Here is a 12,544-nt window from a genome sequence, read left to right as displayed (position 1 = left end):
GATCAGAGGCACGGAGGCAGGAACCCCCCCCAAAGCACTCCAGTCTCGTGCTGCTGAGGGACCAGCAAAGGCCATAGACTTGTCCGTGTCCAAAGGGTAGAGCAGCAGAAGAAGACAAGCGCCAGCCCTGTCAAATGGCATGGCAGACAATGGAGGTGGTTCCCAATTCAGCTCATGGCTTACCATGCCTCAGCACAGCCAGCAGGGAACAGGCACCCACGGAACCCCCTTGGACAGGGGCTGCTGACCACAAAATATTAGATGGTATAACTATAACGGTTATCCTGCTGGAAAACTTCATTCTGTCCTAAATATGAGATAGTATTTTGTGTTAAGTGTGTGCGAGACTGAGATAACCAATTAAATTAACAAACACTTAATTGACCGTCAATTGATACTGCTTACAGCTATGGTAGACGATTGTTTCCAGAAGAAATGTTATGTCCTGAAAAGTATAATCTAATGATAACCCAGGAAATGTATAGCGGTCTGAGAGAGAGACAGCAGACTGACTTCACATTTAATGATTTACTACAAGTCCTGATCCGTGTCATGTTTGGAATATCACCTGCAATGCCTGTGGGGTGAACGTGAAGGTACTGATGTGTCTGTAAACAGTTAACAGCCACAGCTTTTGAGTGGTTTGCTAGTTTAGAAACTAAAAGAATGGTATCGTCCTCTTCTGCATATTTTCTGCTATGTGGCTGCTAAAGCTTCTTTAGATAAGGTTAGAGAATTAATATTGTTTTAATAAAGCATGGCTAGAGTTATGGTTCATTGAAGTTAGAATCGTATGAGAAATCCAACGCATTCGGTTTGTATCACAGGGAAATGTAAAGATCTCCTACAGAACAGAAGAGGAGTAAAACATGCCAGCTTTACAATGCACTGGGGACAAAAATTCTGAGCATACAGTTATAGAAATATTCCTTACTATGAATATTAAAAGATACAAAGCTGTAGGAGGACATAGGAAGATTTAAATCTTTCTTCCCTGTGGTGTGCTGTGCCCTGGTAGCCACTGTAACTTTTAGAGGGCAAGAGGCCAAGAAAATATTACTTCCTTACTGCAAATGAAGCTTTAGTTTCCTTGTGAGAATTATAAAATCTATTTGCTAGGTATGACGATAAATACAGTAGGGCTAGTAGTTGCAGCAGTCATCTATCTATCTAGGTTTTCTTTTTTTCTTCTTTTTTTTTTTTTGTTTTTAAGAATAGCACATCCATTTCTTGTCAGTATTTAATTAAAACAATTTTATGACACACAGAACAGGATTAAAAAAAAATAAAAATCTTTCTTTAGACCTGTAACTTCTGTAAAGAAGAATGCATAGTACTGGCACTCTCACAGACTGGTAAGAAATATTTTTCTATATTATCTCACACTCCAGGTAGAATCAATGCTTTTCACCAAAGCAGGGTGTCAAATTGTCCTTAATCATAACGCTTGAGGATATAGGATGAATTTGCCATATAGAAATACGGATACCTTACAATGTCTATAAGTACCCAATTGCAACTTAACCGGAATGAAAAGGCCTGTAGATGATGTGGGGGAATTTTTAGAGGCTTCTTCACTGAAATCTTCCAGAGACATTGCCATGCACTAATACTACATGCTGACTTGTCATCTTTCCTCTTGATCGTAGAGCTACACTGAGGAAGAAAACCCTTATATATGTTAATGCTCAGTGTCACAAAAAGAGAAATAGGACAGCTCAGTTACAGCAGGTCAAAGAAGTTCTCAGACAAGTATTCCACATGAAGTTACTGACTGTATTCCCTTGCCTAGAAGATATAATTTTGGCAGCCATATATGTCATCACTAAAAAAAAAAATATGTACTGTTAGGAATAAAATGGAAGAATAAGAGTATTTTAAGTATTTAAGCAGCTAATCCTGAAAAGGATGAATTTGCCTCTGAGCTGATGATTGGGATTTTTGAGTAAAGAACAAATAGTTAGCCCATAAAGTAGCCAGCACAGTTACGATAGAAAGTCAAAATAAAGTTACATATAGTATCATCGAGTTGAAATATACGGACTGCCTTCTACATCAGAATATTTTCTTGGGACGGGAATAACAATGAATTTCCAAGCAAGATGTTTATTTGACTATACACTTACATTAGCAAAACGGTACCTTGCATCAATAGAGGATATTCTGTCCTTCTTACCCCATAATAGATGGATAGAAAGAACACTTTTGCTGGTGCAACCATGCACATGAAAGGAACTTCAGATGCCACAACAATAAAGTTCAGTGATCATAGTTCTCCAGACTCCTTACCAACCAGCATAATGGTGTGGCACAGTCATAAAAGTATTAAGATAATTTGAATCGTGACAATTACCTGAGATTAAAATACCCATTTGATGTGAGTAGATGCACACAAACAAAAACTTCATATCCTGCATATGTTTGTATTTTTTTTTTTAAATCACAACTAAACCATTTTATACAAGGGATTAATGAATTAAACCATTTGGAACTTTCAGTTAGACTATGTATCAGCAGTTCCCTCCTTTCTTTTCTTCTGCTTCAAATATAAACAAAATAGAAATGATTGAATGATACATAATTATAATGTATGTCAGAAATATGACAAAATAGAACAGAAATTGATCAAAACAGTCTTAATTAACTTAATAACATGATTCTATGTTTGACTTCAGCTAGGCTACAAAATGCTTTTAAACAGGAAGTATTTTATTACCTCTGCATTTGAAAGATTATTTTTCAGTAGGACATTTCTTTTCAATATATTGAGTTAATTCAATGTTTGTGAAAGTGAACTACTTTTTGTAACACATCAAACAAAGAGAAAATATAAAATAATTTGGTGAGACTGTGATGGTAACTCAGATGTAAGAATTTCAAATAATTCCATAGACCTTGAAAGAGTTGCTTTAAATTTACATATGTACAACTCAGATCAAAATTTGTTCAAGGTTATTCAAAATATGATAAAGAGACTATTTGTGCTGGGAAGTTAAAGATCTTTTAGTTCTTGGGGTTTAGGCTGTATATATATTTTTAAAAAACTGATGCATTTTTGCTGCTGCTTCTGATTACTGAACAGTTACATAAATTTTTATCCTTAGAAACTAGGTGCCTTGTCATATTGACTGAGGACCTGCTGACAGAAATGATCTATCTACTGCTGTATTTCAGGATATGCCAAACAGACCACACCGTTATTCTGTTTGCTGTGGAACAAATTGCATTTTGAGTGGCTGCCTTGACAGAATTATCAAGGAAAGGCAAGCATAAAATTTTACAAACAAAGAAAAAGGTTTTAAATTTTCTAAGTGAGGAGAGACTTTTGAAGTGGGCCTTAGTCATGCATGAACTTTTGCAAAAATGTTAACAGAGAGCTATTTCTAAATAAAAGCAAGTAAAGTATAGTATTGACATATGCATGAACTTTTGCAAAAATGTTAACAGAGAGCTATTTCTAAATAAAAGCAAGTAAAGTATATTCAAAGTATTTCACTTTTCCAGTGAAATATTATCAATAAAGAACCGGCAGTACCCTGAAGGTGCTCTGCCAGGTAACTGAATCTAGTAGACACAGGAGAGATTAAACCATGATTATAGGGTTTAATATCAGTTTTATGGATGGAGTTTTATCTCCATTTCCCTCTGTTTTAAAAGCAATTTTGCTCATCGAGGATGTCCACAGACATTACCTCAGATAGAACAATCCTCAGTTTGCATTTGTTTGCGTCCTCTGTCATATGATGAAAATGGCATATTATTTTGAACTGAATTGATTTCAGTTTATGTTGTGAAAATGAATTAAATAAAATCCCAAGTATTTGAATAGACATGAGATCCATGTTTTTAATCTACCATTCAAATGAATTAAGAGAAACTGTGTTTATTTTGTGCTGAAGTCTCAATCATTTTTCTAAAAAAAATAGCCAAGTGGCCTAAAATAGACAGTAAATCTCAATACCCAAAGAACTAAGACTTAAGTCCTTGTTCTTTTTTGAGTTGCAGATATTTTCCCCACTAAATTCAATACAAGCAAAATTTCACTTCAACCTGTAGTTTAAATTAATGGCAGTAGAGAGAATCTGCAAAACTCATTCCTTGAAATGGCTGCCTTCTTTTTCAAGACTGGCAGAAGGAAAAATCAGTGGCTGCTTTAATATTTCTCCAACAAGTCATTCCCTCCTGGGCCAGAAACAGAAGTATCTCCAGAACAAGCATCACATGTCTTTGGGAGTATGTTAGGAAGCAGAGTTGGAGATACTGCATCTTTGCAGGTGCTTCACAACCAAGAGCAGAAATGTGGAATTTCTGAAATTGTATTTGCATTTTGTTTCATGTACTGTATTTAACACCATTTAGAAAGAGGGAATTTGGCTTCTAAAAATCTTCAAACTTTTGTTTCAATAACAAGTAATTTTTACATTAATTGAATATTGAGCATCTGCAGCCACTCAGAAACAATGCTACTCTGCACTTTTCTCAGCTATTAAACTTAATTTTTTTAGCTTAACACATAATTTATTATCACTGTGTATTACTAGCTTCAAGAAGTGTCATATTTAAGGAATGGTTCCTTGAACTTTGCTAGATTTCCTTACCTGTTCATATCATCTAGATGTTCAGCAGCAAAATAAAAACTTTTGATCTTAGGATGGCAGGCTTTGAATGCACTGTAGAGGAAAAACATAATTATACAAATGTAATGGCACAACTTTTTTTTAAAAAAATGTAAGATAGTGCAGTCACCAAGGAATGAGATGAGTTCAGATTTCCTGAGCTGGATGCCTGCAAATCGTATATAAATATACAACTTTCAGGATTGTGCCAGATTTCATAAAATAAAGTGCTCTTCAACTACCCGTTTCTAAATAATGCTTGATTCATATGTACATAAATACTGTTCAAAAATGACCTGAAGTGTACTATATTTGGATAAAGTTAACCAGTTAAGGATATAATTTTATGTATCAGGTGATTTTTCTGATATAGGTGTCAATTTTTTCTGAACTGAAAATGGACTGAACAATTTATTTGATACAATAGAAAAACTCTCAGTCCTGGTGATTTCTCATATCCCAATGACCTTCACATTACCTTTAGCTCTAATGACTGCGTTTCAAACAGAAAAATGTGATGCGCTGATTGACTTCTGAAAAGCTGTTATAAATCAACACTGTGTTCTTGAGGTCATTCTAAGCAATGGGCAATTACACCTCATCTTTTCTTTCCACCAAAGTAATCAACATGACTGGGCTGAGAGAATTACGGCATTTCATAGACAATAAGAAATAAATTACTAGAAAGAATTTTTTAAACTATGTTGGATAAAGATTTATGGTGAAGGACTTGGAGATCCAGAAAATGCATATGAAGGTAATTAATAATTTACATCAAAGAAGAATAATTTTTGAGAATAGCCTTAAGTTTCTCTTAAAATAAGAACAAAAGATGCAGAACAGTCCAAAAGAAAATAAGGAAACCTGCAAAGATAATGCATGAATAACACCATCACCATTTTTCTGAGACACAATGGATTTTCTATATATATATATATATATATATATATATATATATATATAAAGACATATAATAATTATCACTCTCTCTAATCCACTGAGTCTCAGAAAAATGGCAATGATGTTCTTTATGTATATCATGCTTGCAATTTTCCACATATAAGTCTACATGCGTACATATATGTAAATATATGAGAATAGGTTTTAAAAAACCAGGGGTATGAAATTGATATCCAGGAAAGTTACTGTTAGTGAAGGTAATGTAAAATTGAGACAAAAAGAATTCCTCTAACACATTAGAGCATGACACAATGTTATGCAAGTGAAAGCAGATATACAGTGACATCTGCTCAGTTTAGAAAGACATCATCAAGCTACTGAGACCCCAAACTTGACTTCTTAAAATTGCCACAGCATCTAATGTATGGATTTTTAGTTTTTTTTCTTTATCTGCCACCCAAGCAAGGAATTTTAATAGCCACATTTTATGTTCTACTATCCAGTAGATACCAAATAAAGTAAAAAAACCCCAGCAATTTAACCAGGGTGAATTTTTGAGAAATTAGTTGACTTTATGCTATTTCCCCAACAAAAATGAAAATAAAGAAGCACTTCAACAATGTAGCCCAAGGGCACTGGACAATAAGCCCAAACTGATGGATCTATTTCTTTTTTTTTTAAATGCAGTTTTCATTTTCTGCCCTTTGAGACCAACACTAAGCGTAGAGCTCATCCTGAAGCAACATGTAGACCAACTGATATAAGGTCAGTGTCTTTAGAACTGTATCTACTACAAATCATACCATGTTACTTTTGCAATTGCTTTTCTGTACAAATTTGATTGATTCCACAGTCTTGATAAACTTAAAAGAACAGTAAAAACCATTAGAAGGCAAGACAAAAAGTTTTCAACAATAATCACTCTAAAATACCTCTGTGGGAGTATGCACCTGTCACATTGCTACATATGCTTGAATTTGCATCGTAATGAGAAATGGATTTGTGCAATGACACAAATCTGGACAGCAGCAGACACAGCTAGGTGAGAAGAAAAGTTATTTGAGATCTTTAGGTCATACCTCAAAAATACAGTGAATCACTGTCATTCTCTTTTTTCACTTTGTGTCAGGACTGATACACTGCGTCAGCAAACTTTGAGATGATGCTAACTAATTTGGAGTTACATTAAAGATTTATTTGGATGGTCTCTTTATTATCCCTAAAGCTCTTTATTGAGCTTAAAGTTATCACACACACACATACACTCCAACACCCCCAAAACAAACAAAACCCCACCCCAAAACAGAAAGGAAACAAAAGAAGAAAGGAAAAGTAGGAAAACAAAGGGACAGAAGCAGCCAGCCAGCCTTCTTGCTCTTAATTCATTTTGCTTTTGCCAAGCACTGTAATTCACGATAAAGTAAAAAGAAAAAAAACCTTCTTCAGGAAAGATGGCACACAAAAGCCACACTGAATTTGCCTGTTCTGTATGAGCTTATTCTGTGATAAACCAAACGATCATTGTAACAAAGTCCATTATGTTACTGGTTTAAGGGAAAGCCTTTATTCCACTTTTTCTATGGTATCATTGCATTATTTTTGAGTATACTTACTATTTCTTGCGGCATTCACTGGCTCTGTCAATTTTAAATTCAGGTAGACTGATGAATCCTTCCGCTTTTTCATCCTGCAAAGATAGTTCTAGATATTACTGTTGTTAAGGTGTCAGAAAAAAAAACCCACCACACCGAGAACTTAAAGATATTTTCACTTGCCGCCTTCTTATATAAGAAATACTAAAGTATGCTGCTCTGCTCTGGCAAACCTCCCACAGAAGTCACTGGGACTTCTGCCAAAGTAGTAAGACAAATCCCTTGGTATAAAATACAGTTTTAAATACCCAGTTTTCTCAAACAATTTCACAGCTGAACCAGCATTTGAAAATACACAAAATGACCACATGTAATCAGGCAATTAGTTATTGTAATTAGTTAATGTGGGGGAAGATGGACTAATTAGTAAGGAGAAATGCAGTCTACTGTAAGAAATAGAGGAAAAAGCAATTTCAATGTGTGCTGCTTATGATCTTTATACGGTATCACAGTTAAGAAGCATGATATCCCTACAGCTACTTTCATCTCTCTCCAACACTCGGGAGAGAAGGCATCGCCTCTAAAGACTTGCACATAGTTTATTTTATCAGATATTTGATCTCCCTTGACTTTTCACAATTTAAAAGAATTCTTCATTTTAAGCCACTCATGAATCAATAACACAGATTCTTCTATTTAACTGTTCATAGCTTTGCATGAGAAATTAATACTGGATCATAAAAGTGAAGCTGCAGAAAACACAAAAGTATGTTAAGAAACTCCACAGAATCGTATCTTTTTCTCAGAATATCCATGGTTTTTTATGCTACATATGCAGTCCATACGGCTATATGCGTTCTTAAAAATAAAGAAATAAAAGACACAAATCAGCATATTAAACAGGAACTAGAGTTGTTCTGTGGAAGGTACAAGGTTGTAACAGGTTCTGCATTAGCAGTTATTTTAAAATCAAAAGGACACTGTTTAGAATAATTTTGCTATTTCTTTTTTGCCTGGTTGCCTAAGGAAACAAAATTTTGGCAAAAGCACTACTTGCTTGTCTGTCCATCTGCCACTGAGGCTCCCCCTGCCAGCTTCTGAATCTATTTGTGATTGCAGACACTTTGATAAGGGAGCTGAGGTCTCAAAAATAACTGAGTCTCAGTAAGTCTCATGGAAACGTGGGACCAGGGGGAAGACAGAGGCGCTCAGACCACTGCCCTCTCCCCAGGAAAGTGAGGCACAAGTCAGTAGTTCCACATGCTCCTTGGCCAGAGCCAGTGACCAGGCATTACACTTGTAGATATGAATTACCACCCTGGTGAAAGCCTCATAGTAGACCTCGAGGAGGGAGGATGGAGAGGAGGGAGTTAGGGTTACCGATCTGAAGCTAGGATCGAGGTACAAGTGGGATGAGTCTACTCAGGGAAAAGTTGCGGATCACAATATTCTAAAAATTCCTTGCAGTGATTAAAAGAATAAGTCCAGGACTGAGTGCAACCACATGTTGGCAATGATTTTATCTCAGGATATTTACTAATGAGACTAGTTGGGTTGAAAACCAAGGTTTTCTAACTCATTGGCAAAAAGCTTTTTTGCTAAGTTGATATAAATAAGCGTGTACTAATGCAGAACATGTTGCATGATCAAAGCAATTCAGTTGGGCTGTGCCAGTGCTCTAAAGTTCAGCATATATTAGCACTGAAATCATAGCAAAAGCTACAAAGAAGGAATGACAGGAGAACACAACTGAGGAAACAAAAGCATCTTCCTTAATTGCCAGAGGTTTTGGTGATTTCACTAGCGCAGATAAACAAGGAACACCAGGCAGCACATCATTAGAGTTTACACTCCCATGACTAAGCTTGAATGACAGGATTAAATAACTACTTTTTCCCTTTCAAGGGTTTGAGGACAGATTTATTGTAAACTGGTGAGAGCAGGACACAGGAAAGTGTGTTATTTCTCCTTGGAGTAAAAGGTGAATTTGAAGGACCAAATATCTCTGGACCTTAATGGTAATTTATTCAGGCAGTTAATATTAATTTCAGTATGACTATTTGGGTGAATAAAGTTATTCACATATATAAGCACTCAAAGCACTGGCTTCCCACTAAATCATGACAACAGCACTACACAGGATATTTGTTGAGACAATGAGCACAGATGCTTACCTCTTCATTGATATACCAATATAGAGAGGTATCCTTCAGGACAAACCAGTATTTTTTCCATTTCTGGGAGAAATAACTCTTGGCATCTTTCTTTTTCCAAAGCCAGCCTTCACAGTCCCCTCGACCAAGATCTTTACATGAGATCCGTCTTTTGCTTTTACCAGGAATAGGAGCTGAAAATGACAACAAGTTGACGTGAAAGCATTTGACTTGACTTGTCCACTAAATCAACAAGACAGCCAGCCAGAAAGCACTAGATATATTTGCTTATGAAAATTAATTAAAAATTTCAACCTCGATTTGCCATGAATAAATTATTACAAACACTGTATTTCTACCACAAAGTCTATGCAAGGTACCACAAGGTAAAAACCAAAGCAACCCATGTTCAGCACCTTACAGAGCTCATATTCTATAGATAAGACAAAAAAAAAAAAAAAGAAAAAACAGAAGACATTATAGAGAAAAGAAAGGTAAGATATTTAAAAATAAGGAAAATGGTTATTTGTAATTTTCAACAAATTAATATTTCACATCAGATTAAAGCACACAGCATATAAATTCACATACTTCCACACCTGACCACCAAATAGAACTATGTATCTACGTATTTCATGGGTATTCAAAAACCTTTCTTAGCAGCTCCTTTTGCAACTAAAGAGTTCCTAAAGCCTTTGTACTTCTAAATCAAAGGAGAACAATTTACTATGATATAAATTACCTGACAAGCTTAGGTAATGAGCAAGAACTGCAGTAAGGCATTACTTGCACACAAAGGGAAAAACTAGCCCTGGCCCCCAACAAGTCTAAGTATTCAAAAAAATGATGACAGCAGATATATGTAGGTAGACAAGCATTTGGAAACTATGAGACATCAGTAATGGACTAACACCTTCTCAACATGAGCACCTGGACTAAACACTGGGTTGGAGCAAACAAGGTCTAGTTCCTCAGATACGGCAATATCATAATACCAACACTAATGTTGGCAATTCTCTTCCTAGCAGTAAATAAAAACAAATTTAATTTTTACCTTTGTTCTTCTTTTTACTTTTCTGCTGTAGAGAAGACTGCTGAAATGTCTACAAGAAAAATCAAAACGGAATTAGTGAAAATACAGTGTTAATATTCAACCACATCCTTATCATAAAAGAAGCATAATGTTGTGAGCTCTGAAGTCATCACCAGGTAACACCAGCGAACAGACTTCTAGGCCTAAGAAAAAAGGTAGTTTTAATTCATCTGTTTATCAGGTTGTAAAGCAAAAGCACACAGTGAAACACCTTAAAATAGACCACAAATTAGTTTGCCAAAACAACTGACATTTCTCTGCAAAATGGTCGCACTTCTCTGGAGCTGTTAATAAGGAAGGAATGTCTCCCTTTGGTTAGTATGATTGTGAGCTACAGAGCCTGTGCATTTCTAATACATTGTCTAATTAAGGTCTTCCTGACATAAATATGCAAATATGCAAATTAACACACTGCCTAATGCAGGTGTGAAGTCATTTATACGATGGTCTTTAGAACATCAGACAACTTGCTCAGAAATGGACTAATATTTTTAAAGATACCAATAAAATTCCACTAAATCACAACTAGAAAAAAGTCTCCCAAATAAATATTCTGAAATAGAAAACACTTTATTTTTTACTGGGTTTTGACTGGAAGCATTTCCCTCCAGTTGATCCACTCCCATGAACCAACTCATTGCCTTGGCACTGAGACAGAATGGAAATTATTCCTTTACTTAAGATACCAGATTATTAAAAATCACAATACATATTAACACATTTTATGGTCATTTTTGTTAAAAAAAATTTGACTCAGTTAATCATCATCACTCTAGTGAATTAAAAAAAAAACTCTGTAATTAATCACTCCAAAATTCAAAGATGTGATTTTAAGTGTTCTGAATTTTAGTTTTCTATAAAGACAGACAAATGTATAAGTACTGAAACTAAGAGAAGGCCACATTAGAGTGTCTGAGTATTAAAACCTCTTATTTCAGCCCACCATGAATCAATACAAAAAATCAAAGCTTTTGTGCCACTTGATAAAAATAAATCTAAGCAAAAGCACTGGCTGCCCTATGAGCCCAAATCCTGTTCCTAGCAGATAAGACAAACCCTTACCGAGGCCTGCAAGGCTCCCTTTTCAATTCAAACAGCTGCTTTTCTTTTATTTTCTTCTGCCCGCTTCCCCTATACCTGACCTCACATGCAGGAGACTGAGATCCAGCTTCCAAGGGACGTCGTGCCTCACAGCTGAGACATTCTCAAGCCGCAAATACTTACATGTCCATGGGGATAAATTACCAGCAATACAATGATAATTGTGTGTAACATTAAAAATTAACTAAATCAGTTGACGTGCTGATCCCTTGTAGATCGTATCTGAACAAAACTACTCAACTGTATTGCTACCTCAGATGGTCAAAATAGACCTCCACTGGGAAGAAAAAAGGAGCCAATTTTTTTCCATTCCCTGGGTCTTGTCCTTTTTCTTTTGCTACTGGTACCAACTACATCAGCATTAGGTCTCAGCAAGCCAAGACAGCAACAGCATCCTAAATTATGTTACGTGAAATATTTCGACCTGCGTAGGACTAAGAGGGATCTTTATGGCCCAGGAATAACAGAGTGACTGGGCAGAAGTGTGTAAATAAGTTTCTCTTGGATGTTTTGAAAATCTTACCTAATTCAAAGTGTTTGAAAAAATATACACATGCACAAATACAAAACTTTAGCACTTCTTAGTTCTCTACCCAGAGAGACTGCTGTTTGACTTTTCTGCACTAATATTTTCACAGTGCCGAAAAGGAAAAACACCACTTGGTTTTCTTATAAGTGATTCTGAAGGCAGATAAGAACAATATGAAAGCCTTCTCTTTAAATGTTTCATCTGTAAATTTAACCTACAAATGTGAGTTCACACCTCTCAACTTCTGAGTCAGTTTTTGGGAAGAAAGGGTAATGAAGGGGTATCAGTTTTTAATAGGAAGACAGCACTCAATTTAGATGTCTAGCCATTTTTCCATACATTATGTCATATTGCAAAATAGAAAGGTTTTATTAAATTCAGTTATTATTATAAATTAGCTCATTAAATTAAATTATAATTAAGGACAAAATCTACAGATGAGTGGAGTTCCTGGAAGTCTTCAAGTGACTTCAGTGATCTAGTGACACTAGATTATTTTACATAGACTTCAGGCTTCACATTGGTTCATCCTTTGCAAAACCAGCACAAGTTTTTTTGGT

General features: G+C 35.5%; 1 protein-coding gene across 1 annotated transcript in view; it reads right to left on the bottom strand.

The window, feature by feature from the left end:
* Positions 1–12,544, bottom strand: part of CNKSR2 (connector enhancer of kinase suppressor of Ras 2) — a 183,876-nt gene that overhangs the window by 50,000 nt on the left and 121,332 nt on the right. The window contains exons 14-17 of the mRNA XM_014960185.1: positions 10,316–10,364; positions 9,283–9,455; positions 7,130–7,203; positions 4,599–4,670 (exon numbers count right to left, since the gene is read on the bottom strand). Coding sequence (XP_014815671.1) covers positions 4,599–4,670; positions 7,130–7,203; positions 9,283–9,455; positions 10,316–10,364 — 368 coding nt within the window. The remainder of the gene's footprint in view (positions 1–4,598; positions 4,671–7,129; positions 7,204–9,282; positions 9,456–10,315; positions 10,365–12,544) is intronic.

The sequence above is a fragment of the Calidris pugnax genome, unplaced genomic scaffold (genome assembly GCF_001431845.1).
Source record: "Calidris pugnax isolate Ruff unplaced genomic scaffold, ASM143184v1 scaffold188, whole genome shotgun sequence".
Taxonomy (NCBI): Eukaryota; Metazoa; Chordata; class Aves; order Charadriiformes; family Scolopacidae; genus Calidris; species Calidris pugnax.
This window is presented reverse-complemented; position numbering and strand designations above follow the sequence as displayed.